Raw genomic sequence first — 26895 nt, forward strand, 5'->3', positions numbered from 1 at the left:
CATTATATTTGCAGTTATGTTTTCTGCCTCATTCTCTCTCTGCCCTCCTGGAACGCCAGCTGCGCATGACCTTATGATATCATCCCAAGGGTCTCTAGGACTCTATTCTTTGTTTTTTTAATCTTTTTTCTCTGAGGCACATAGTTTATTTTCATTCTTTCATTTGTACTGATATAATGGTTTATGGATTTGAATTTTTCTCTGCTCACTGCTTTAAATATTTGCCATAGATTCTGATTATACCCCCCAAAACTATCTTTTTTAAAAAAATTCTTTCTTTTCAGTTTGTATTTTTCCTCTTTTCTGTGAGTTAATAGAAGATGTTATTAATTTCCAGGTAGACAAAACTTTTTAGTTTTTTATTTTATTAATAATTTTTAGTGTTATTACATTGACATCAGAGTGTTGTTTATAATATTTTTTGTTTTATGGAATTCACTGGAGTTTTCTTTGTGACCTAATATATGATTGTTTTTTGAATAGTCCATGTTTTTTGAGAAGGTGTCTTCTCTGTCATCAGGGTGTGAAGTTCACTATATAGCAATAAGATCTCCTTATTGATTATGCTGTTTTGGCCTTGTGTATCCTTACTTATTTTTTGTCTACTTCATCTGTCTTGTACTGAGCTTGGGAGATTAAAGTCTCCTGTTATTTGTGTGTTTTTGTCTATGTCACATTGCATCTCCTGTCCTTTTTGTTTTATAACAGTAGTTATGTTGTTTTGTACATAGTCACAGCTGTTATAGCCTCATTGTTGAATCCGGCTTTTAGCATTAAAAGATGTCCTTTGTCATGTAAAATGTTTTTCACTTGAATTTTATGTTTTCTATGTTCAGGATCACTACCCCTTCACCATCCTCACCTGTAACACACATCAGTCCACCCAAATCATGTAGGCCTATCAGTCACAACGCTCCAGGTCACACCACTAGCATGCACATGAGAAATAATGCAGTTATTACACATGGGACTTATTTTATTTTATTTTACTTACTTTAATAGGTTGTTGTTTTTTTGTTTTTGTCTTAAGATTCTTTAGAACAATTCTGCTGCTCAGTTGTTTTCAGAGTTCAGACACCCAGGAAAATAATCTTCTACTGCATTAAAGTTTGTAAATAGTAGAGACTGTTTCAAAGTTATCATATCACATCAAGGAATTTGTCTGTTTCCACAAGTGCCATTGTCTTAAGAAAAACAAATTTATTGAAGTATAATTGACATGCAATAAATTGCACATATTTAAAGTATTCAGCTTGAGGAATTTTGATATCACCATAATCAAGAACATTTTCATCACCCTTAAAAATTTCCTCATGCCCCTTTGTAATCTCATTCTTCTTTCCACCACAGTCTCCAAGCAACCACTGATTTGCTTTCTGTCACTATAGATTATAGTTTGCATTTTCTAGAATTTTTTATAAATGGAATCATGTGCTCTTTTTTTTGTCTGGCTTCATTCCTTCAGCCTAATTATTTTGAGATTTATCCATATTGTTGTTTATTATTCTTTTTTGATGATTAGTATTCTATTGTATGGATACACCAAAATTTATTTATTCATTTACCTATGTATGGATGGTTATTTGCAGTTTCTAGCTATTACAAATAAAGCTGCCAATAAAGTTCTATTGAAGAAACCATAGTTTCAAAAGCTAAGCATATACCTACTATATGACCAAGCCTTTATTCAAAAGAAAGGAGTATAATTATATACACAAAGATTTATACAAAAATGTTCATGACAGAATTATTCATAGTAGCTCAGAACTGAAAAGTACCCAAATGTCCATCAACAGGTGAATGGATAATCAAAATATGGTCTCTCCATACAACAATGAATTATTGCTCAGTAATAGAAAGGAACTAACTACTGATGTATGCAACAACATGGATGACTCTCAGAATCATTATGCTTAGTGAAAGAACTCAAACACAAAAGACTACATACTGTATGATTTCACTTACTTGCAATTCTGGAAAAGGCAAACTATTCCATAATGATAGAGAGCAGATCAGTGATTACCTGAAGCTGGGTGTAGCAGAAGTATGTACTGCAAAGGGGCAAGAAGAAACTTTTGGGAATGATGAAAATGTTCTGTACCTCACATGGGACCATGGTTTCACAGGTGTATACCTCCAGCAAAACTCACCAAATTATACACTTTAAATGGGTGTATCTCATTGTCTTTATACCTCAGTAATCTTGATTTTTTAAATGCCTGTCAGATACAACCAAAAAAATATAACAGGTAGTGTTAGTTGTTAGTTTCCTGTAAGGAAGGTGCTTATCAACTAGCCTGGACTACTGAATGTAAGAATTTACTTAATTAAAGAGAAACATGACCATGTGAACATGATTTAAACACTGGGATGGCTCTCATAGGAGACAAAGATGAATGAGATGCAGTTGCAGCTTTTGAAGATTGTAAGGTTTACTAAGATGAGGAAGGGATATCAGGAATACGAAGAGCATCCAGACACATTGAAAGAAAGCATAGTGAAGCAGTGAAAAGCATCCCCTCCCCCAGAGGAGTGCCCTCTGGGTCCTCCAACCAGAACTGTTTACATGAAGATACTTGCTGTTCGTAAATACACTTGATTGTCAAGGATTAAGACCTATGCAATATTTTTTACTTTTCTAATTGAAAAAAAAAATTGCTAAAACAACTTCTTTTTCAACCAGGGTTCTGTGAGAAAATTAATCCCTATACATGTGATTAGAGTGACTATTTTCTTAATTATCCCAAGGATGACATAGCTAGTACCATTCTAGACACATAGGAGAGAAGTTAATTCATTTTATACAGTGGATACCTTTGGATATTAGGCCTTAATTCTCTCACAGAACCCACTGAGAAAAGCTAGTAGTCTGCATCCATACTGCCTAGGTTACAAATCCATCTTCTACTCCTTAAAAGCTGTGTAGCTGGAAAGTTACTTAACCTCTCAGTACCCCAGTATAAAAAAGAGAGAGTAGTAGATAGAGTTATTGAGAAGAGTAAACTGAGTGGGTATATGTGAAGTGCTTAGCATCATGTATAAATAAAGCACTTCAGTACACAGTAAGTGACACATAAACGTTAGTACCAGCGTCGTCATCATCTTCATTATTATTCACAGAAGGCTGAGTCCTCCCATGACAGGTATCATGAGTGTTCGATCTGACTCTTTGGGGGGTGTTGAGAGACAACCTGAAAAGCTTCTGAAAGAGATTGATACTGGAGCTAGTTCTTGCTTGGGTACAGTTTCCATGGGCAGAAATAGAGAATTTCAGGCAGAAGAAAAAACTTGAGCAGAGATAAGGAAAACTCAGAGTGTATCAGGAGGTAAAAGAAGCTTGATTTAGCTGAAGCATAGGGAACATGTCGGGGGTTAATAACGCTCCTCAGGAAAGTGGGAGACAAAGCATCAGTGGCTTTGAATGCCAAGATAAGAAATGTGGGCAGAATTACATTGGTAGGGAGAGGCCTGGATGAATGTGGGTCAGTTGAGTGACATTCTTTTATTTATCCCGGCACCATTAATTGAGCAGGCAGTGTCCCAGGCACTGGGAGTGTGAGGATGAGTGAGACAGCTTCGGTTTTTAAGTGCATTGTCTGGAGCTGGACCTACCTGAGGTCTAGGCTAAGCCCATTGCTTCCCTTTAAAACAAGCAAACAAACAAACAAAAATCTTTGTTTTCCCAGCAAAGCCTAACTTACAAAATTAGAGATGATTTCGTCCTGAGTAGAACATATAATCTTAACATCAAGGGTATTTTAACTGCAGAAGGAAAACTCATTTAGGAATTGCTGTTTAGAAAGCAAGAAGCTCCTGAATCCAAAGTAGGGCACGTGTGTTTCTGTGTGCAGTGGTGGGTGTTTAGGGTTGACAGTTGATGCCAGTGCAATTTCAGTGGGCACGAGGATCCTCGCGGAGAAGGTTCATTCATTGATCACAATTTTGTAAGTAGGTGGGAGGGAACTACAGTCCTGTCTGGATTCCCCTCTGCAAGAAAAAAGATTGCTTTTTCCTCAAAGACAGGAGGTGGGATGGGAGTGGGAAGGTGGAGTGGAGTTTATGTCTGAAGACCTCAATATTCATAAATCTTAGTATCCCAAGTTACTTGCTGAGAAAGGTATAAGGGTGGTTATGTAGCGTGGCCTTGAGGAAAATGGAGATGCTTTGGAACAGTGGCGCAGGTAATTCAAAGTAGAGTCAATAAGAGATAAAGGAAACATTTTGGAGCAGGGGTGAGGGCATGACATGATTTTATATTGAAATTGCATAGTCCTCTTGCCTCCTTAATTTCTCAAGCCATGCTTGGTGTTATCTCCACCTTTTGTCATGACTCCCAAGATGGCAAAATAGGATCCCCGGTCAGATTAGGTAAACAAAGGCAAATGCTTAATTCTCACCTCAGGAAAATGTTGTGGAAGGTGAGCAGCAGAGTAAACAGGTCCCCTCTCCCCATTTGAGTTACGCGGTAAAGCAGCGGTTCACAAACTTAAGAAATGTACTGACCCTTTAAGAACAGTTAGGAGATGACTTAACGTTTATTAGTGTAATGTTGCGGAATTAGGTACAACTGTAAAAGAAGTATAAACTCCTTGTGCTTAGTAGCACTTACACAACTACAAAACAAGAACACTTTTGTATGTTATTTACAGAAATCTGCAAAGCTAATGAAATTCAAATCGGTGTTAATTTCCTGTGACTCCTGCATTTCTGCATAAATGTGACTGCTGGACACCTGACCGTGGTGCTCACTGCTCTCGCCTAGGCTCAAGCCTGTGCTGCCCCCTGCCACGGTGCCTCGCTTCTCCCACCCCCTTCTCTGTTCAGACCGCTGCAGGCTGCTATCACTTTGCCTTCTCTAGGCCTGAATATGTCATCACCACAAGGTCCAGCTCTCTTTACTTTGCATTCTTATATGGCAACACTTGATTCTTTTTTCAAGGTTAACAAAATGAAAACACGAAATTTAAAAATTTTCCACAAAGAACTCATCCAAGAAAACATCCTTGGATTCCTGAAAGTATGTCCTCGGGTTTGTTCTACCCAGTTCTCAGAGCCCATGGCTGACTACTTGGCTGTGATTAGTCACCTGGGGTGGTTTTTCTATTTCATTATTCCAGTTAAGTGAAAAAGTATCAGCAGGGTTCTCTGCAAGTATAAAAATTTCAAATTTAATCTAATACATGAAATCTCAAGTAGTAGAAAGACACCAGAAGGTGTTAAGTGCCAAACCAAAAAATGATGAACTTTATCTGCACCCCGCTGCAGCCTCAGAGGGTGGGGTTGGAAAACAGAATGTGTGTGGTGTGGTGGTTAGTGTGGTGGTCTGCACTTATGTCTGTGTGTGTATGTCTTGCCGGAGAAACCGCAAGCCTAGCAGACAAGCAGCCATGGGGGAAACAGACAAAGGAGATCATTCCAGAAATGAGCCCCGACAGACTCCACCGTTTGGGGAGTGCCAGTTGTGCCTGTCCTAGGAATTTTATATGCATTTTTTCCTGATTTTTATAATCACAGAAAACAGCTACTGCTGTTGTTATCGTTAATGCACTGCTATAGGTGAGGCAACCATGGCACAAAGATGTTGCCACTTTTCCAAGACCTCATAGATCTCACAACCGAATTATGTTTAACCCTGAAGTTGTGTTCCTTCCACAAAACCATCCTGGCTCTAACCTCCATAAAATCCATCTGTGATCTTATATCCCCCTGAAATTAAATTACCAATTTTTCTTAAATACATGCCTCTGAAAATCACATGTCAGTTTAGTAAACGGGAAAAAAAAAACCCACAGGCTTTTGCTTTTGGTGAAAAGAATGTTGGAGTGAGAAAACCAGGATTAAGGATATGTGTTCACCAGCAGAGCGACTTGAAAACACATCATTTCGTAGCTGAGCTGCACTTTCTTTTTTAACAAAACAAGTATCGATACGTGTTTCTCTCAGAGCTGCTGAGGGTCAGAAAGATCCTCAAGATCCTGCTAAATTTACTTGTGATCTAAAAACCATTATCACAGATGGTGAACATTTGTTATTTTCTTATTGAGGGTTTCCTACATACAGTTCATTCTTATTATTTTTTTCCTCAACAAAATAGGAAATACTGGCTTTCCCTCTTGTAATTTAAGCATTCTCAACAGGAATGAAAATTGGCTCTTGGGGTATAGGCAAAGAAATCTTTTTAATGTATAATGTACAGATATACATAGAGTACATAAATACATACAGTAAATCTGTGATACTAAAATTTCATGGAAAGTGATTTAAAAAATTATATTAAAAAGGGTCAGGAGCTATGATGTAAAAAAGGTCGAGAAACACAATGGTAGTCAGTTTCCTTGTTACAGGTACTGACCTCAGCATCAAACTGGTCGTAACTGGATGATGTGCCTTCCAGTCTTCGCTAGGACTCGATCCTCTTAACTTGTCACTCCTCCCATCTGTGCTAAACCCTCAAAGCTGTAGTCATTTCATTCTCCCTTATAGTCCATAACTCAGAATTCAAGGAAGTCTGCTTTGAAGAAATATAATCTAAGGAAGGCTCTTGGTTGTAAATCTTCCAGCCAGTTGTCTGTATTTATACATTTTAAGTAACTCTCAGGCTTAGAAGTAGAGAAAGGATTTGGATGACTTTCTCAAAGCTGATAAAGTATATCCTCTCGTCTCTTGATTATCCGTACTAAAGATCTGGGGTGGGGGGAAGAAGACAAAGGACACCAGTAACTGAGATGCTGTCAGAATGCTGCGATTGAGTGGTGCCACTGTCACGTGAGGACCCGCCTGAGGAAGAGCTAGGAAACATGTCCTCTGCCTCCCCCACTGGTTGCCCCGCCCCAAAGGAAGTTCTCTCCCCTCAATGTAAGCAGAGGTTAATCAGCAAAGAGGTTAATGGTCCAAATTCAGTCCTGAAAAACCTTGCCAGGGTTGCCGTTCACATCTTCAGGGAGGATAAGGCAAACACAGGAGGGAAGTGCCTCCGTGCCCGTCATGGCTGCATTCTAGGATGAAAGATTATGATAAGCACAGATTACAAACGAAACTATCAGGCTGTTTGGCCCTGTTGTAGTGTTCAGTTATGCTACAATACTTAGTTGCTCAAATCATTGATATTCTTTCAAAATCTTATCTTAGAAGTGTTAGAAAAATGTATCCCTCCTCATGAAACAGTCATTTCCATAATCTCTTTATATCTGCAGTACTATTCAATATCCATGTATTTAAACAGTGGTAAAAATGAAGGACTTTTAAGATATGCTGTCTGATTTCACAGATAGCACTCTGTACTTGTCCTTGTTTGCAAAAAATATTTAAAATTATCAGTATTATCAAATTGGGCTTAATAATTATGAAATTATTGGAATTTACCATTCCATTTAGTAATTGTCTAAAGATATATTTTATAGTGGCATTTGTAATGTTAAAAAGGAGAAAATTAAGGATCAAATATGTATTTTACTGAAAATATGACAGCCTTAGGAAAAAAATTTAGGTGTAACCTGGACTGAAATTTTTTTCCCTAAATGCGTCCAATCTGACTGACTACGACTCCATAAATGTTGTAATACTGTGCTCAGACTGTGTGAAGGAAGCCCCAAAGTGCCGGCATTTTCTTCAGTGGATGGTCACCTGAGGACCTATTCCAAAGCACCAAGAGGTGGAAGGCAAAAAGAAAAGGGCATCTTCCTCAATCCCGAGGTCCAGAATGCTGCAGGAGAAGTACAAACAGTACTTAGTATTTAGCAGTCTCTTTGCATTCTGTTACTAATTATTTTATTCATTACTTTTGAATATTTTTACGTTGGCGGAACATTGCCCAGTTGGTAACATCCTCAGGTTTTTCCTTATTGAAGCACAGCATCATCACAGTGCTGGTCTTTCTTGTCAGCAGTTTTGTAAACGTATGTTGACTCTGCCAGGTTTTTGTGTAGGTCCCTTGAGCCATGTTTGTTTCTGTTCTGATTCCCTGAGGCCTTTCTTGGATTGTTCCTAGTCTCCAAGCCATACAGTTTTTCTCACGCTTATCAAATATCTATGCTTGGGGTAGTGGGAAAATTGACTTGATTTATGGTACTCTCTTTCATACTAAAACAGCTCTTTTGAGTATAGACACAAACACTGTGGAAGCATATTTATCATAGCCAAAGTGAATTTAATCACCTATCATTTGACATTAAATGCCACTCGTGACAATAGAGCCAAGTGCCACTGAAGATGATGTAGCACATTTAGTAAGGAACAAAGGCAGACCTACCGGAAAGCAGTTCACATGATAACTGTGGGCTTCTCCTACCAGGAGAGAAGGCAGGTCTCCTTCCTCCCTCCAGCCCTAATTCAATCCAAGAGACATTATGTGGGGCTGAGCAAGGCAGCTGCCCCGTGGGAGTGGGGGCAGCAGTCCAGTGCCACGCTTCAGAGCCGGTGGGTGAGCAGACATCTGCCTTGGGTTTGGCCACAGCAGTGACAGTAATGAGGTGAACGGGGTATCCATGAGTGGGGTGGCAGAGACCATGGGACAAGATTCTCACTATAGGAGGAGGAGTTTACAAATATAGAAAAGAAAGAAACTGAGAATGACCCTGTGGGGTTGGACTGGAATTGGAGGCATTGGGGTGAACTCATGGTTTTCAATATATATAAATATAGATGTACATACTTAAATATAGGTCTGTATTTACATCTCTTAATAGTGACAGATGTAAATATGTTTGTGTTTACACACACAGAGACATAAACTCACACATATTTCCTACCTCTGACTACAGAAAAGGCCTGGGAACAGTGACACCCAAATAGCATTGAGCACACCTAGCTTGGTTTCTCAACAGAGCAGGAAAAGTAAAAGGTGAGCCTGGAACATCTTATGCCAAAAAGTAAGCTCAAAGTGCTCAGAACAATAAGACGCTGAAGCCAGCTCAAAGGGATTCCCACCGGCCAAATCTGGAATTATTTGAGCATCAAAATAAATAATGATAGGAACATGTTATAACCCATTGAAAGAAGTAGGAGTCGCTGAGTCCATGCTGATATAAATAGATAACATAAACTGAATAAAGAGAATTTTTTTCTTACAGTAGGGTGTGCCACTAATAAATGTAGAAGGAATGATAGAATTTTCAAAATCATCATTTGGAGTCATTCTAGTAATAAATAACTCAGCCCCATGAAATAATTAATTACAAAGAGAAAAATTAACTTTGCAGTGAAGAAACCTGGCCAATACCATTTTAATAAATTAAAATAACATCATCAACTATGAGACAAATTGAATTTGTACACCACCTGATGGGATGCAAAGAACACATTACATTGCTTCTGTGGTATTCCTGCCAAAAATATTCCTGCCACGACTGCTATGTAATCATGAAGACACATCAAACGAACTCAAACTGAGAGTAACTCTACCGAGTAACCAGCCTGTAATCTTCAAAAGTCAAAGAAAGAAATATCAAGAAAGACTGAGGAACTAACTGTTTAAGATGGAAGAAAACGAAAGAGACTTGAAAACTCGATGCCATATGTGATTCTGGTTTGGGTCCTTCTGCTATAAAGGATGTTGTCGGGACAACTGGTGGAACTTGAATGGAGTCTGTGGATTAGGTGGCAGTTATATATCAGTGTTAATTTCATGATATTGATGGTCATATTGCGGTTATGTGGGAGAATAGCCTTGTTTGTAGGAATTATAAACCAGAGCACTTAGGGTAAAGAGGTATCGTGTCAGAGCCTTCTCGCAGATGGTTCAGGGGAAAAAGGCTTTTTGAATGTGAAATTATTTCAGAATTTTTTAAAATAGCAAAATAAATGTTCTTTTAGGCATATTCACCACTAGAGAAATTATTATTCCCTTTCAAAACTACAGAGGCAAGACTTTTAATATAAATCTACAGCCAGAAAGTGTTTCCTTATTGAGATCTTTTATATTTATCAGAAACAAAAATAATAAGACTACAGAGGATCCTTAAAAGAGAATTGTATTACTTTTTAACATACTAAACACACACACACATACACATGGCCAATAAAGAATTTTTAAATGGATGGTATAGCTCTGTATCTACTCAGGTTTCTAAACTTGTGGCCAAAAAATTGGGTACAATTTTATAAACAACATCCTGAAAAGGAGAATGTTGGGGTTTATTGTTTCTGTTGTTCTTATTAAAAATGTAGGCTCTGGAACCAAGCTGCCTGTTTGGAATCCTGGCCACCACTTATAAGATATGTGATCTCTGACAAAATATTTGATTTTCCTGTGCCTCAGTTTTCTCATCTGTAAATTAGGATAACAACATTGAACTCACAGGTCTGTCAACAGAATAAATGAGATAATATATGAAGAGCACTTAGACTACTCTGTGCACTACAACTTTGTTTAGAGCACTAAACAAAGTTGGCTGCTGTTGTTATTATTTCAGGAAAAGTTAAATTGCTTTCATAAAAGCACTCTAGTATGATTATGTTGCCTTCCTTCTCCCTCACCAGGAGTAGGATTACCTGAAGGCAATGAAAGTAATGGTCTCTGCTCTTAAACCTGTCCCAAGATCAAACTAAAGCCTGGAAATGGAGCATGTTTTAGAAGACAGCAGGCATTGCAATGCCATAGAAAAAAGATGTGGGCTTTGGAGAACTAAGATGTTGGTTGAATTCCAGATCTGCTGCTTACAAGCTCTGTGACTTTGGTCTTGGTCTGTAAAATGTCTAGAATGTACAAATAATCATAGTGATCACAAAGGGCTATTAGGGGTTAAATGAGATAAACTTGGCAAAACTTTCTGCAGACCGACCCAAAGAATGTCCGCAGAAAATGATGGGTTTTTTTCTTACTCCTTTAAAGGTGTAGGAACAGTTAATTTAGAAGAATGGAGGCCTTAGGATCAGAAATAGTAGCAGAGCATTTGAGGGCATTTTTTGAGAAGTGTGTTAAGGTCGTCGCAGTTTGTTCCTGCAGGAGTTTAGACTACCAACGATGGACTTAAATTGCCTCAGAAGGAATTTCAGTTGACAAGAAGCATGTCATGTGTTGTGTAATCCCATTCTTGAGAGACGCTGGAGAAGGATAGATAACTATCTTTCTAGAACAGCACAGATTTAGTGCACACCAGCCTTGGAACCAGGGACAAAGGAAAGAATCTTCACCCAGTCCCCATCTCTGTTATATGATGAAGAGAATATTGATTTTTCTGGCTGTAAAAATGTAAGCCTTTCTTTATCCCACAAAAGGATCATGTCACATGCACATTCAAAGTGTACGTGTGTATTTTCTTTTAAAGAGAAAATGTGCTTCCTTTAAAGAACACGTAGCTGTTCATCTAAAAATTAGTGACTCTTGGTCACTGACCTAGGACTTCTTTAGAACTCTGAGTATTATCAAAAGAAGAGCTCTGAGTATTATCTTCTGCTTTCATTCATTCACTTAGTCATGCAACAAGTATTTGATGAGAACTCCCTAATATTGCAGGCACTCTGTTAGATGTTGATTATTTAAAAAGTGAACGAAGCAAAAGCAGATCTCTCATGGAGGAGGATTCAGTCTCCTGCTCTTACAACCTCTGGTGGGTTTTATGGGACCTCTTTGCAAAGGAGCATACTTCAAACCATGCAAATCAGATTCTTTTGGCTACAGCTATAGACAGACAGATGTTTGGTGTGTATGAAAGCAGGCATTTCCACTTTGCCTGGAGTTGCCTTACCTGCAGATTTCCTTCAGGCAGCGTCCCTGTGCCTAGTGGGCGGCAGCCAGTGACCTGGGGAAACGGTGCCCGTTGTTGATAGCTCACGTGAAATTAAACTTGGCTGCTTGCTGGTGGAACCTGTTATGAACTAGAAGCTCTCAGTGTCTGCCTTTAATACAGGGGAGGAGATTTTCTTCCTTAGCACAATCATGGCGATGTTAACTCTCTCGGCCGACTAGTGGCACAAAGGAAAACTGCCGCCCAGGTCTGCATTGGCGAAGGCAGAAAGCTGCAGTTACGGGCATTCCCTGTGACAGAGAGAACCGGCTGTGCCTGGGAGAGCCGGGAACGGCAAAAAGCACACCACGAAAGCAGTGTGGTGGTGACATGCTTCTGTTTTTATCCAGATATGCTAGTAACATGTTTATTCAGTGTGGTGCCTCTGCTGAGATAAGACCCTCTTCCTTCGGGTGCCCTAGACCGCCGTTTGTTTAGCTGGAGAACTTAATGAGTAATGGATGTGCTTGGCTGGCTGATAGAAAGTATTTCCACAGCCTGTGGCTGTGTTTATAGAGAGCCAGAGAGAGACCACAGGCAGCAATTTGTCTTCTTAGGTATCAGCAAAGTCTTCTCTTTTAACAACTAGAGGATTTATTTTTAACTGCTTGAGTCAGTGTTTGTCAGATGACGCGGACCATCAAACTGCAGATTGAAGTCCCCAGTGCGGGGGAAGCTGGGCTGGCTGGGAAAAGGGGTGGGATTTCAGCATCATCGTGCTTCCGTGGCTCTGCCTCCCAACGTGGGAGAGAGTTTCGGGCTTCCAGCAGCAGGAGTCGATTTGCAGGTCCAGCTGGCAACTAAAGGGTGACGGCTCCTTCAGCTGCTTAAAGACATAATTGCCCGGTGATCGGGGTATTGTGAGGAGGCACCCAGGAGCCAGGGACCAGAGGATTCCGAGCGCTGGCCTCTGCTGTTTGGCAGATTGAGCTTTTCTCTTGCTTGATGCTGCCTGTCTCCAGAAGCCTCTCACCATGATCGATAGCTCCAAGAAGCAGCAACAGGGCTTCCCGGAGATTTTAGCTGCTGGCGATTTCGAGCCACTAAAAGAAAAGGAATGCCTTGAAGGGAGCAACCAGAAAAGTCTCAAGGAAGGTCAGTCTGTCTGTGGACAGGGGCAGAACTGCCAAATTCATGCTCTCGTCCACCAGGCTGAGCGTGTGTGTCTGCTTCCCATGCCGTGTGTCTGCTCTCTGTCCACTCACGTACCTTACACGCTCTCAGTTCTTTGAAATGAAAGCTTAAGGCTGTTCTTGGTAGCTCTTTCTGAAGATTCACTAACTGATAGGACTCCAGGGAGGTGGCAGTAATTGATAGAGTAAGGGGACTTATGAAGCCAGTCCTCATTTCGGTGAAATCCTGCCAGGTTCGTTTTGTCGATTTTCTCATGTCCTCTAATTTTTTTGCTTCCCCCCACCCCACTTTAGGAGAGGCCATTTCCTTTCCAGTGTTATGCAGAACCCTGCTTCTTTTACATTGAGGAACACATAGTTCCAGGGAAATGATTTTTTTTTTCCAATTAACATGTTTATGGTTTTTATTGTTTAAAAGCAGGAAGGTAGCTAGCTCTTTCTTAATTGTATCTTTAAACGATTGGTTTAATTGGTTATAATGCATGTTGCACCATCATTTTGTTTTGTTTTTTAGGCACATTGCGTAGTTTTGTGGTTTTTTAACAAAGCAAAGAGTAAGCTTAAGAATGCAGTCAGTGATTGTTAGTGGCCACCACGCAGGTACCTCCCTGACTGATTTAAGAAAATGTCCAAAGTTCTGGGCACTGCTGTCCTGTGTCCTGGTACACTGAAGTGTGGCAAGACCAGTGCCCAGCGTGCTTTACTACAGCAGCTGGAGACCAGGGGCCATGGAGTAAGAAATTCAGAATCTTCAGAGAATAAGTTTTTTCTGAATTTGAGATATGAAAGTCACCCCTCTCGATGCTTGTTTAATTTGAAATTTGATTTTCTAGTGTTCTTTGGGAGGAAAACCCCCCACAGTAACCATCAGCTGCCCCCTCACCTCTCCACTGGCTCTTCCTCATCTTCTGGAGACCCAGACAGTAAATATAGTTATCTGCCCAAGCAGCAGTTTGAGCTTCTTCCAAAATGATACTCCTTCTTTTCTTTTTCATACATTTAGAAAAGGAGAATGTGATGACAGATTGTTGCATATTTAAACAATAAGAAGAAGGAAAGATAGTTGTTTTCTTATTGGAGTTGAACTTCTTTTGGGTACTGGTTGAAAAAAACATGTAGATGGAAACAAAGGACACACAACAAAGTATCAATAGCTGTTGCCAGGAACCAGACGGCGGGGTCGCCCCCGCTTGTGCGCTGCAGATCTTGTAGACTCTCGTAAAATCAACACCGGTAGAGCTTCTAGGGCATGTTCTAGAGACTCACTGAGGGGAACTTAATTTTTTTAAATCATTAACTTAAAAAGGGGATTATCTATGTATCATTTAAGTCAAGTTCTAGTGTTAAGCTCCTATTAACATCATAAATTTTTAACAATTTTTACGCTACTTGAAAAACTGGGAAAAGTGGAGGAAAATGCAATTGGAGAAATAAAAAGATGTTATAACAACAGTATGATAAGCTGTATAGAGAGCAAGAATTAAAAATATAAAAACAGGATAGGAGAATTATCAACAGGAACGGCAAAACTGCCTTGAGATGATTACATAATGTATCGATTCTTTCCCGAACAGTTGTGACCCTGCTTTGAATTTATACATGTGCTGTAGTGTAATGTCACAGAGCAAGAGCATGGACTCTGAAGTGAGATATACTTGGGATCAAATCCCATTTTCTAGCTCTGTGACCCTAGACAAGTTCACTGCTCTGAGCCTTAATTTCCTCCTTTGTACAATGAAGATAAACAATACCTACTTCATAGTGTCTTTATGAGATACCCAGTTTCATGCCAGTTTGCCATCCCTCTTCTTATTTTTTTAACCCTTTGTTACTTTTTCCTTCTATTTAAAATTTAATTTTTAAAATCTCGTGTATATTGACAAAGTAGAGAAGTGTTTATATATCTTACTGTCATCTAAATTCATCGGTATAAAGAGGTGTACAGGGAGAGAACTTTCATATTTTTAAACACTCCACAGAAATGACTGGATGATAAAATTCATCTACCTCACCACAGTTGCACTGAACTAGGCTTCGCTTTCTATCTCAACAGACTGTATTTCTACCTATTTTTTGCTAGCGATAGGGCTGAGGGGGGAAAAAAAATAGAGATATCAAAGGTGATCTGTTACCTCAGAGGTAGTGACACCGAAAGAGGATTAGACCAGAGTTTAATTAGAACAGAAAAAATAGGAGAAATTTTGCAGAAAGCTACTTTTTTTCCTTGGCGTCCTCTGAAAATGACTACGTTCCTTTGCAGGGTTTAACTCCTGGAATTCAGTGTGTCACAGTCACTGCCTGCAGATGAGCACCAGCGGTGACCTTATCAGACTCTTGGGACAGGCCACTGCTGAGCTGCTTCTGCTGCTAGGTCCTGGGTCATATGTCAGTTTTATTCATCTGTGAAAGCTTATTGATATGGCAGCAATGTTCAAATGCTAAAATGCCCCAGAGTCTAATTAGATCCTATGCTGTCTTGTCAAAAGACAAATTTCTGACTATTTAGTCATGTCTATGGTTTATGCCTTGTGTTAAGGGATACTAATTTAAAATACTCTCTTTCACATGAATAATATTTGGCGTTCCACTCATTTGTGGCAGTGTCTGAATCACAGGTTTTCAGGTAATGAAGGAAGGATAGATTTTGGTCCATTCCATTCTAATCGTAGCAACACAGCCGGGTCTCTGGCGTTTGTGATGGTGTCTGCTGCGAGGGGTGGGAGGTCTCCTCTGCTTCTCAAGTAGTTGCTCTAGTTCTTGCTTATTTGGGGACATTTTAGAATTCCTGTTATTGTTGACAGTGCTAATTAGCTGAAATTATTATTAGGGGGAAAAACAGGTTTTGTAAGCAGATAATCATAGGTTTCAAAGTTTATGTGACACCTTAACAAGAGAATTTAGTAATACCTATTGAAAATTTAAGGGGAAAATGTTCCAAGTGTCAACCGCCTGTGAATAGTTGTCACCACATACCAGAGAATTCTTTGGATAATAAAGCATATCTCCTCACAGTTTTGTTAATGCTTATATAAACTTTTTGATAAATACCAACCCACATATATAGTTGGAGAATTTAATTATTTTCTGCTTCAGGTGAGAAATAGCAATAAATATCATGAATTCTGATCAACTTCAAAATAGGACATTTTCCTTAGACTAGTTTCTTTTGTCAAAGCAGCAGTAGGGAATCTCAACTTTTGACTTATCCACAAAAGGTTTAGAACGTTTTTTAATAGCGCTCATCACAGATGAGATTTAAATTTAATTTCTGGTTCTAACAACTAAAGGATATTACAAATCACTGACTTGAAAACTTACAAATTAATAATCATGAAACTTGAGGGAAAAATCAAATAAATTGAGATGTTTAATTCAGATAAGTAGTTTAATATGAAGCGTTATTGAGATGATGAATCATAATGCCAGTGCTACCAGCTAGTTATATCCCGTAGTTATCAAAGACAAAATGTAGCAAATCAATTTAAAGAGGAAAAATTGATGTTCAATATACGGAGCTCTCTAATGGTGAAAATGAAACACCAAAGAAAGAAAACTGGCTTGTGTATTAATGACTTCGACTAAACTACCTGCTCTAACAAACAACCCGCAAACTCAGTGTTTTAACCAATCAAAGCGCATTTCTTGCTCAAAACATAGTCCCAGGTGGGTTGGGCAGCTATCCTAGTCAGCCGTCCTCTAAGAAATGACTCGGGGATCTGGGCTCCTTTTATTGTGTGGCTCAGCCGTGGCTGGTGGGGAGAAGAGCTACTGCTTTGGGGAACCACATTCCCAATTCTGTCATAGACTGGGTAGTAACAGTTGCGATAAAGCATGTGAAAGTTTGTGGCAGACTGCATCATAGACAGTGGAGTGGATTAATGTGGTGCGCTGGGACATGGCTATAGGAGATCTATGTATGGAAAAAATGCACATTTGTCTGAGATATTCTGAGCAGTTCAACCTAGGGAAAATAGACTAAATAAATACCTTTATTAAAGCACCAAAACTTTTCTAAGTGACAGAAATTATCTCTTACATACTCTACCTGCACTGTCCATTAGCCTCATATGGCTGTTCAGATTTACGTTTAAAATCATTAAAAATGAAGTAAAATTTTTAAAAGTTTACCTCCTCAGCCACATTCTCCACATTTCAGTTACTCAGACGCCACACCTGGTTGGTGGCTTCTGTATAGAGCCATGCAGATTATGAACCATTTCCATCACTGCTGGACGTTCTCTTGGAAAGCTGCTCATCCCAGCTTTGCAGGTCCAGAGTCTCTTAAAACCCAATCCCTGTGCCATTTCCTAAAGAAAGTCACCTGATCCTATCAGCTAAAAATAATTTCTTCTCTATCATATACTCCCAGTAACTTGCTCTGCATCTTTTTATGGCATGTCACCTTTTGCTACTGTGGTATGTGTCTGTACTATCTTCACTATTAGACCATAATATTTCTTGGAGATAGTGTCATTGTTTGGATGATTTTTATACCTCACTCCCAGTGTCCTGCATCTCAAAGATACATTACTATTATGCAATAAGTATTTGAAGAATATTATACCCCTCTCTGCCTTCTTAAACAATGTAGTTTGAACTATTACCTTCAGATATAATTTAAAATTCAATTATAAATTAATGGCTAACCTGAAATGTATTGTATGTAATGTATTGGTGCCTTAAGTCATTGTTGAGGTGTATAAAACCGTTTGCCCATGCACAGAATGATCCCTAGATCATTACTAGATTACTAGAATCATTGTTTATTATTTGATTTTTGTCATCTGCCACGTTCGGCTGCTTTTCCCTTTTCTGACTTGCTGCTTCTAATCTTCCAAGTAAGCAACAAATAAACAAAATATAATAGTGGAATCCTGATTCTGTTGTTGATTCAACTAAAATTTATTGAGTCATACTGGGAGAAGCAGACAAATAAGCAGTTAAAATAGAGAATGCTACCCAGCCTTCTTCTATAAGTAAAGCACGTGAACTTTGCAACATCTATTTTTATTTCTTTGGGAATTTCTTCTTTCTTTGTTTTCTGCCAGTGTTCTACATAATTGAAAGTGTTGTACAAGTGAGGTATTGCTAAATTAATGGGTTTTTAAAAAATAAATTTGAAGTGTAAGATACGGTCCTTAAAATAAATTCAAATAACATACAGGTATGAAGGAAAAAGTAGAAGATTCTTTTTCCCAGATGTAATTCAGTGTCTTTTAAAAATGGGTATATGCTGCCTTTGAGATGAAATTATATAATTTAACTTTTTATTGGAAGTCATTTTATTTGGCAGAAATTTGAGTGCTTCTCCACAGCATCACACTAGAAGTTGTAAACCTCTATAAGCAATGGCATTCAAGGAGCTCACAGCCTGGAAAGTGGGAAACTGAATGATAATATAGACGTTAAAATACACACACACATAAAAGAGATAGCAGAAGAAACCTCTATGTGCTCTGGTCCAAATGAGTGAGGATCACCAACTGTGAGCGCCAGGCGCCCCTCTTGTGCTTCAGGCCTGCACGGTCATCTGCATCCCTGACGGCTCCAGTAGGCCCCTTACTTCTTCCCATGAAGCACATTCCTCCAGGGTTTCCTGTCTTTCGGTCAGTGGCACCTCCTTCCCCCCATTAGCTCACGGCAGGAACCCAAAATGGGAGTGATCCCTGACACCTTCCTTGACCTCCTCCTCATAGCCTGTCACCAAATCTGGTTATCGAATCTGTCAATTCTACCCCAAAAATATTTCATTTCTCAACAGCACTGTTTCACCACAGCCCCACCCTTATCCAGGTCCCCTTCCTCAAATAGAATCTCAACAGGAATCTTGACTCAAGTAGAGATAGAGCTGCCCAGCTGATCTCCGCCCACACTCTGGCCGCCTTCAGCAAGTGAGGCCCTTCCTCTGCGCCACTTCTCTCTCCCTCCGCAGCTGTTCTCTCCCAGAAGGCCTCTCCCTGCCCACCCGTCCCCACCACATCCCCACCCCATTGGCCCGAACAACTGCAACTCATCCTTTGATCTGCATCATCAGGCACAGTTGCTCTGACATTAGGATCGCACACAAGTTGTGTCACAAGTTCTCTGTTCTCCTTATGTTTTTGTGGGCAAATTGGCACATGTGTGTGTAGGTATACATATATAACGTTGAACAACGTGGGAGTTAAGGGCGCCGGCCTCCCACCCCCCCACCACCCCCCGCCATGCGCAGTCACAAATCCGAGTACTGCTATCTCTGCCTCAGAAACAAAGGAATTGACAAATGACTCAACCAAGGGCAGGAAACCAAAACAGTTTGGGTAGAATCAGGACTCAGACCCTAATTCTTTTGATTCCACATATGTGATCTCTAATCAAACACAAACTTTTCCCCCCGCTTAGTTAAAGATCTGTAAAATGAAAATACAGGTACTATATTTATTGAAAACAAAGTCCACATGTAAGTGGACCTGTGCAGTTCAAAGCCATGTTGTTCAAGGGTCAACTCTGTGTGTGTGCGTGTGTGTGTGTGTGTGTGTGTGTATGTATGTCCCATTCCTGAATCCACAAAATGGGAAGAAAAACCAAGATATTGAGCCAGGATCAAATGACCTCAAGAGAGTAGCATGTGCTTACTATTCTGGGAAAAACTGGAGGTAAATAATATTCCACTGTTTTCCTGTTTCATTGTTAATTGTCTTTTTATTCAGAGAAACTGCCTTAGGAATTTACACTAAGGCATTTCAGAATCTTTTATACAACGTACATTTTCCCAATTTAGAGGGATTAGGAAAGAGCTTTAAGCTGTCAGCACAACGCAATATATGGAATCTAAAAAAACCGGTACTGATGAACCTAGTGGCAGGGCAGGAATAAAGACACAGACGTAGAGAACAGACTTGAGGACACAGGGGGGAAGGGGAAGCTGGGACAAAGTGAGAGAGTGGCATTGACATATATACGCTACCAAATGTAAAATAGATAGCTAGTAAGAAGCAGCTGCATAGCACAGGGAGATCAGCTCGGTGCTTTGTGACCACCTAGAGGGGTGGGATAGGGACCGTGGGAGGGAGACAGAAGAGGGAGGGGATATGGGGATATATGTATACTTATAGCTGATTCACTTTGTTGTACAACAGAAACTTAACACTGTAAAGCAATTATACTCCAATAAAGATTTAAAAAAAAAAAGCTGTCAGCACCTCTGCCTATAGCTGCACGCTGAAATTCTAATGCAGCAATAAAATGTAGACTTTTTGATTACCCCCAAAATAAGAAAAATAAACATTATCTTCTTTTGGAAACATGGAGGGTTAAGAAATCTAGACATTCAGGTATAGAACCAGCATGGTCCTACAGATTAAAAATTAATTGTCTGAAAAAACAAATCAAGTTTTTTTTAAAGCTCTTTACATTGCTGGTGATCAGGCAATTAAGTGGATGATTTTACTTTTGCAATGCCTATTATTTGTGTTATACTTCCATTTATTCCACTGTGTAATTTATTTCCACTACTTTTTAACCAAGTGAGATTTTTTTAGATGCACATAGGTATGTATAATATCTTTCTGTATGTCTGCCACAGGCTAACGTTGTCCCTGCCATTCTGTACCAGGTCCCCTGGCTTGACATCACGTTGTCATACCATGAGAAGCATACTTAATTCATTCCAACTTTTGACAAAAAGGAGAGGGGAATTTTTGTGAAGGTATGATCAGTTTAAAGAAACATGCCCCATTTTTAGCAGCCTGTTTCCATGGAAACAGAAGCAGCAGCCAACCACAGAGTTATCAAAGTACCTGTAAATTTCCAAGGCTGAGTGTTGAAAACATTGTCTTCCTGACCTCATGGTGCAGATTAATGCAGGAAACCTACAGTGCATTAGCCTGGACTGCTAGCATTTTTAGTTTTTACTTCATTTTTGCTCTTTAATTCCTAATAGAGGGTAAATGTTGCATTCTTGACTGTGACCTCCCTACCAGCAAGGGACAGTGGTTTAGAATTCCACAGTTTGTATCACCTACCTCTTCCCCGACACCCCTCACCCCAGTGGACTTCAAAGGATGCAGTAGACTTTCTGATATTGGATGAAAGGCAGTATTTCCTAGGTAGCCTAAGGCCTAACTTTCAAACACTGATTTGCGCAGTTTTTAAAAAATTAACTTAATGTTGTCTCTCCTTTTCCTAAATGGAAAATAATCATAATATAAAAATTCCTGATCAGAATGCTGTTTGCGCTCGGTAGTATCAGAGGTTTAGATTTATGTGCATACTGTGTTAACTCTGCTTTTGCTTCAGACAGGAGTGTTGACGGGAGTTTGCTTAATCAGTGCAGATAGCATGGCTCTTATAGGACAAACCACCATTTTATTTTTGGCCTCTTTGCATTTCATTATTTTAAATTACTTGAAGAAGAACCTTATTTTATAATTGGCAAATTAGACCCCTGAAAATACAACCCAAAGTCTGTAATCTTCGGTTGCTACTTTTTATCATCTATGAGAGTGCTTAAGTGCTTGTACGCTTCTCTAATGCAGCCTAAATTTCACATTAACTGTAAATGGAGATGAAAAGAAATTACTGTCTACCAGTTTTTCATGCTCTTCTTTACTCCTTTGCCCTTAGTGTTCCCTTTTTCAGTCTTCTTTTACCCTTCAAAACAATATAAATAGATTTTGTCTTCTGTTCTACCACCAACATCAATTCAGAAATATCTGAAGCCTCAAATTCATACAACTAAGCAAGACAAGTGTTGGTTCTGTCCCATGATAATCACTTGCCCATACAAAATCCTCTTGGTGATTTATTCTTAAATTTGGCTAGAATTCTTTTTCCTTAGAAAATAGTAACTCAGTTATATACTTGTAAGTATACCGTGCAAAATTAAGTAAAACATGTTTATTAAAACTTCTATATGGTGAGCATTGTAGAAGGTGCTAGAATATAAGGATGAGACCTAGAAGGGGAATTAGAGGCCCCCAAAAAACCAACAAAACCTAAAATTTGGTGTGACAGGGAATATGATATAATATATAGCTGTTATTGTAGTTATCAAATCCTTAAAAGATGAAGTCACCGTTGGTGGTTAATGGAATTATGATGGTGAGGGGGGCTAGCTAGCGACGGGTGGGAAATAAGAAATTTGATTATTGAGTAATTCGTTTCTTAAAGTCAATTGCTCTGCCAACTGTTCCGTTTTTTCCATTGAGGTAAAATTCACACAACATAAAATTAACCATTTTAAGTGAACGATTCAGGGGCGTTTAATGTATTCACAGTGTTGTGCAAGTACACCTCTATCTAGTTCCAAGACATTTTCATCAGCCCAAGAAAAAACCCTGTAGCCATTAAGCAGTGACTTCCCCCCAGTTCCAGGTAGCCACCAATCTGAGCTCTGTCTCTGTGTATTTACCAATTCTGGATATTTCACTTCTATGGAATCATATAATATATATGACCTTTTGCCATCTGGCTTCTTTCACTTAGCGTAATGTTTTCCAAATTCATCCATGTTGTGGCTTATATAGTACTTCATTTCTTTTTATGGCTGAATAATATTCCACTGTATGGATGGACCAGGATTTGTTTATTCATCTGTTGATGACCTTTGGACTGTTCCCACCTTTTGGCTGTTGTGAATAGTGCCGCCGTGAACATGGGTGTACATGTGTGTGTTTGAGTACCTGTTTTAACTTCTTTTCAGTTCACCTAGAAGTGGAATTGCTGGGCTGCAACTGTTCTTAACTAAAATTTTATATAATGAGCTTGAGAAAGAACTGCCAAATGTTCTAATTTTGTATCTTGTGGTCTTTTTCTCTGATGAAAATGATATTGTTCACAGCCAGTGAGTAACTTGCCGTTTCCTAACTGACTTCTCTCCCCCAAGCTGTTGCCGTTATTAGTTGGAGCATGTCAAGAAAAAATAACCATGTTTCTCTTTTCAACTTGTTCTTCACAGTTTGCAATGATTATTTCAAACCTCCTTCACTAGCCTCAAAACTGACGTTTCCTTCATTCATCTCACTTTGAACAGATGACCTTTCTTCCTCCTTCTCTGAGAAAATAAAAGCCATCATCTGGGAACTCTCTGGACATCCCAGACCACATCTATAAACCTATCTGCAGCTGTATCCAATCCTCATTGCCTTCCTGTCATGATAGAGGAAGTGGCTCTTAACAAGGTTGTTCTTGTTTGCTCTGAATCCCCTCCCCTTCAAGGGATCTGCTACCTCTTATTCTCTCCTTTATTGTCATTCATATTCATTCATTCCCGTTCTCTCCCTCCTCTCCCCTCCCCTTTTCTCTCTTGTCTTCATCGCTTGTAAACCTGTTCAAGTATGTTCCAGCCTGAAGTTACACACCCCTCTAGCTTTCGCCTCTCTCCTACCCTTCCTGGGCAACATCTTGAAAGCATTGCTTCCATTACTATCATTCTTACTCTTACCCCTCCCTAACCTCTTCCAGCCTGATTTCCATCCATCACTCCAAAAAGCAGCTCCTTCATGTATTACAACAGCAGCACTGGATCCAGTTGGTCATGACCCCTTTCTAGAAACACTTTTATACACACTCTCCAGGCTCCTCCTCCTCCTCCTTAGGCAGCTTCCTCTCACTTCCTTTTTTGGACCTTCATCCCCTATCTGACCTATAAAAATGGGCTTTTAATTGTTGGATTTCCTGGGAACTTGGTCCTGTGCTGCTTCTTGCCTCCTCTTTCTATATTCTCTACCTTGGCAAACTCCCATAGCTTCAAATACTACATAAGTGACAACTTCCAAATTTTAGTCTCCTGCCAAGAGCTACCTTCTGAAATCTGGACCCATAGAGCCAGTTGTCACTTTGACATCTCAGCTTCTAATTCAGACATGTCCAAGACTGAACTCCCTAAATGGCCATGATGTATTCTTTATTCAGTCAGTGGTCCACCCACGTGCTTAAGCCAGAAACCCAGGCACCATCTTTATCTTTTCTCCTTCAAACACGACATCCAGTCCCTCAGCACATAGTGTTGATTTTGTTCTGAGTATTTCTCAAATCTGTCTATTACATCTCTCAGCTGTGTTGGAATTGAAGAAAAAAGAACGAGAAGTCTTATGCTTATTAGGTTTCTGTCCTGGAACATGAGAAAAATTCTACCAAATTTATAAATAAATATGTGGTTTACAAGAGAAAGCTTAACCTGAGCTTCTGACAACCACTGTAAATATCTCTGCATTCAGTCAAAAACCCAGCCCCATCACTCTCACTGATTCTTTTGATATCTGTTGGTCCCTTCCTGCTTAATAGTTATTTCAAATTTTACTATTACTTTGGCATAATATTGCTGATAGCCTTAGGTAAGAGTAAGTGATCTTTGTTTCTGAATTTTAAATTACCTTAAAGCATGATGATGTATATTATGGGGAAGGAATGAGCAAAAAGGTCCTCTCTTGCCTTGTAAGTGGGGATATAGATTGGTACAACCACTTGGATTGCAAAGTGTCCCTATCAGAATTTTCAGTGTGTGTGCGTGTGTGTGTGTTTAAGTGTGTGTGTGAGTGTGTATATATATATATATATCTTTAAGTGTTTATATATACACACACACACAAACATACACATGATGACACAAAATGAAGATAATTACTGCAGCATTGTTAATAATAACAATAATAGCAGGAAATCTAGAAACTTAAATGTATATGATTGATACATCCATATGTTAGATACAGCCACTAAGATAGCCAGAAAGAAGAATGAGCTGGATTTCATGGGTGGTTTTTTTTTTTAAGCAAATTATCGAACTATGTGAATGGTATGATCCCTCCCCATGTATTTCCTTTGCATGTTTTATACTTAACATTGCCAGAATATTCACGAAACATTCTCCAGAGCCATAGAAATTTAATAGTGGTTACCTTTATGGAGGAGGGCTGGAGGTCTCTGGTGGGATGGACTGACTTTCATTTTTTTTTTTATTGAAGTATAGTTGATTTGCAATGTTGTGTTAGTTTCAGATGTATAGCAAAGTGATTCAGTCATATATTTTTTCAGATTATTTTCCATTATAGGTTATTATAAGATACTGAATATAGTTCCCTGTGCTATACAGTAAATCCTGTTGCTTATCTTTTTTTATAGTAGTTTGTATCTGTTAATCCTGTATATACCACATCTTCTTAAATCAGTCGTCTTGATTGTCACTTGGGTTGTTTCCGTATCTTGGCTTTGGGGTGCATGTATCTTTTTGGAATAGTGTTTTCATTTTTTCTGGATACATATGCAGGAGTGGAATTGCTGAATCACATGGTTACTCTGTTTTTAGTTTTTTTAAGGAACCTCCATAATGTTTTCCATAGCAACTGTAGCAATTTACATTCCTACCAACATTGTACAAGGGTTCTCTTCTCTCCACACCCTCTACAATTTATTATTTGTAGACTTGTTGTTGTTGTTGTTATTGGCCACAACGTGCAGCTTGTGGGATCTTAGTTCCCTGACCAGGGATTGAACCCTCGGCAGTGAAAGCACAGAGTCCCAACTACTGGACCGCCAGGGAATTCCCTGTAGACTTTCTGATGATAGCCATTCTGACCAGTGTGAGGTCATTGTGGTTTTAATTTGCATTTCTCTAATAATTAGCGATGTTGAACGTCTTTTCATGTGCCTGTTGTCTATCTGTATGTCTTCTTTGGAGAAATGTCTATTTAGGTCTTCTGCCCATTTTCTGATTGGGTTGTTTGATTTTTTTTGATATTGAGTTTTATGAGCTGTTTGTATATTATGGATATTGTTGGTCGCATCATTTGCAAATATTTTCTCCCAGTCCGTAGGTTGTGTTTTCATTGTGTTGATCGTTTGCTTTGCTGTGCAAAAGCTTTTAAGTTTGATTAGGTCCCATGTGTTTATTTTTGCTTTTGTTTCTTTTGCCTAGGGAGACTGATCTAAGAAAATATCTTTCACTTTTTTTTTAATGTCCTTTTTTATGTGCATGTGTCACTTTTATTTTAACAAATAAATTGAAAAAATTTTATAAAATATGGATTTTTTTTAACTTTTTTTTTTTTTTTTGTCTGTGTTGGGTCTTTGTTGCTGCACGCGGGCTTTCTTCAGTTGCACCGAGCCGGGGCTACTCTTCTTTGCGGTGCGCAGGCTTCTCACTGTGGTGGCTTCTCTTGTTACGGAGCACGGGCTCTAGACGTGCGGGCTTCAGTAGTTGTGGCACGCGGGCTCAGTAGTTGTGGCCCACAGGCTTAGTTGCTCCATGGCATGTGGGATCTTCCCGCCTCGAACCCGTGTCCCCTGCCTTGGCAGGTGGATTCTTAACCGCTATGCCACCAAGGAAGCCCAAAACATGGATTTTTAAATATAGGCGTTAGTGGTACACATACTGTATATTTCTGAATCCCAGGCTTAGAAGGAAAGCCTTCAGGATGTGACTGCTTACCCTGTGACTACAAAATACCCATTCACAGCAAAGAACTAAAAATATGGGAATCTTGATGGAGTTAAATTTTTTTAATCCTGTTGATGATGGGGAGGCTCAGTATGTTTGATGGTAGGGGGTGTATGGGAAATCTCTGTACCTCCCTCTTGATTTGGTTGTAAACCTAAAACTGCTCTAAAAAAGTTTTTTTTTTTATCCTTATGGTATTATGTTTGGAAAAAAAAGTGGTTATCTTCACCAATTATCTAAAGTAGTAGTAGTAACAATAATAATAACCACCACTAGCTTTTTAAACATTTACTTTTGAGGAACAGGAAAAGTAGTCCATCAGTCTTTTGCTCTTTTGATACAGATTTTTTCAAGATGTCATTTGCCCCTACCTGATTGAACAGATGCAGTTGTAAACTTTACTGCTGAACTGCTGCTTGATAGAACACTGAAATCAGGGTTGAATGGGGCCCCCAAATGTAACTGTTCTAAGGTATTACTTAGGGGTCAGTTAATCCCTCCTGTATCTAAGTTCAAAAGATAATATGAAGATGCTGGCTTTTCTAAATTGTCTTGTTTTTATAGGACCAGGCCCCTAAATTAGCACTCTTTAAACAATGCATAATAAACTTTTGCCAAAGTACAA

General features: G+C 39.2%; 1 protein-coding gene across 8 annotated transcripts in view; it reads left to right on the plus strand.

Moving 5' to 3' along the window:
- Positions 1-26895, plus strand: part of MRTFB (myocardin related transcription factor B) — a 197266-nt gene that overhangs the window by 109476 nt on the left and 60895 nt on the right. Inside the window, exon 1 of one of the 8 annotated variants that reach the window (XM_061209930.1) lies at positions 12698-12818. The exons of the other annotated variants lie outside the window; for them this stretch is intronic. Coding sequence (XP_061065913.1) covers positions 12698-12818 — 121 coding nt within the window. Of the gene's footprint in view, positions 1-12697; positions 12819-26895 lie in introns of those variants that run through there. 8 annotated transcript variants of the gene reach the window in all.

This window comes from Eubalaena glacialis, chromosome 13 (genome assembly GCF_028564815.1).
Source record: "Eubalaena glacialis isolate mEubGla1 chromosome 13, mEubGla1.1.hap2.+ XY, whole genome shotgun sequence".
Taxonomy (NCBI): Eukaryota; Metazoa; Chordata; class Mammalia; order Artiodactyla; family Balaenidae; genus Eubalaena; species Eubalaena glacialis.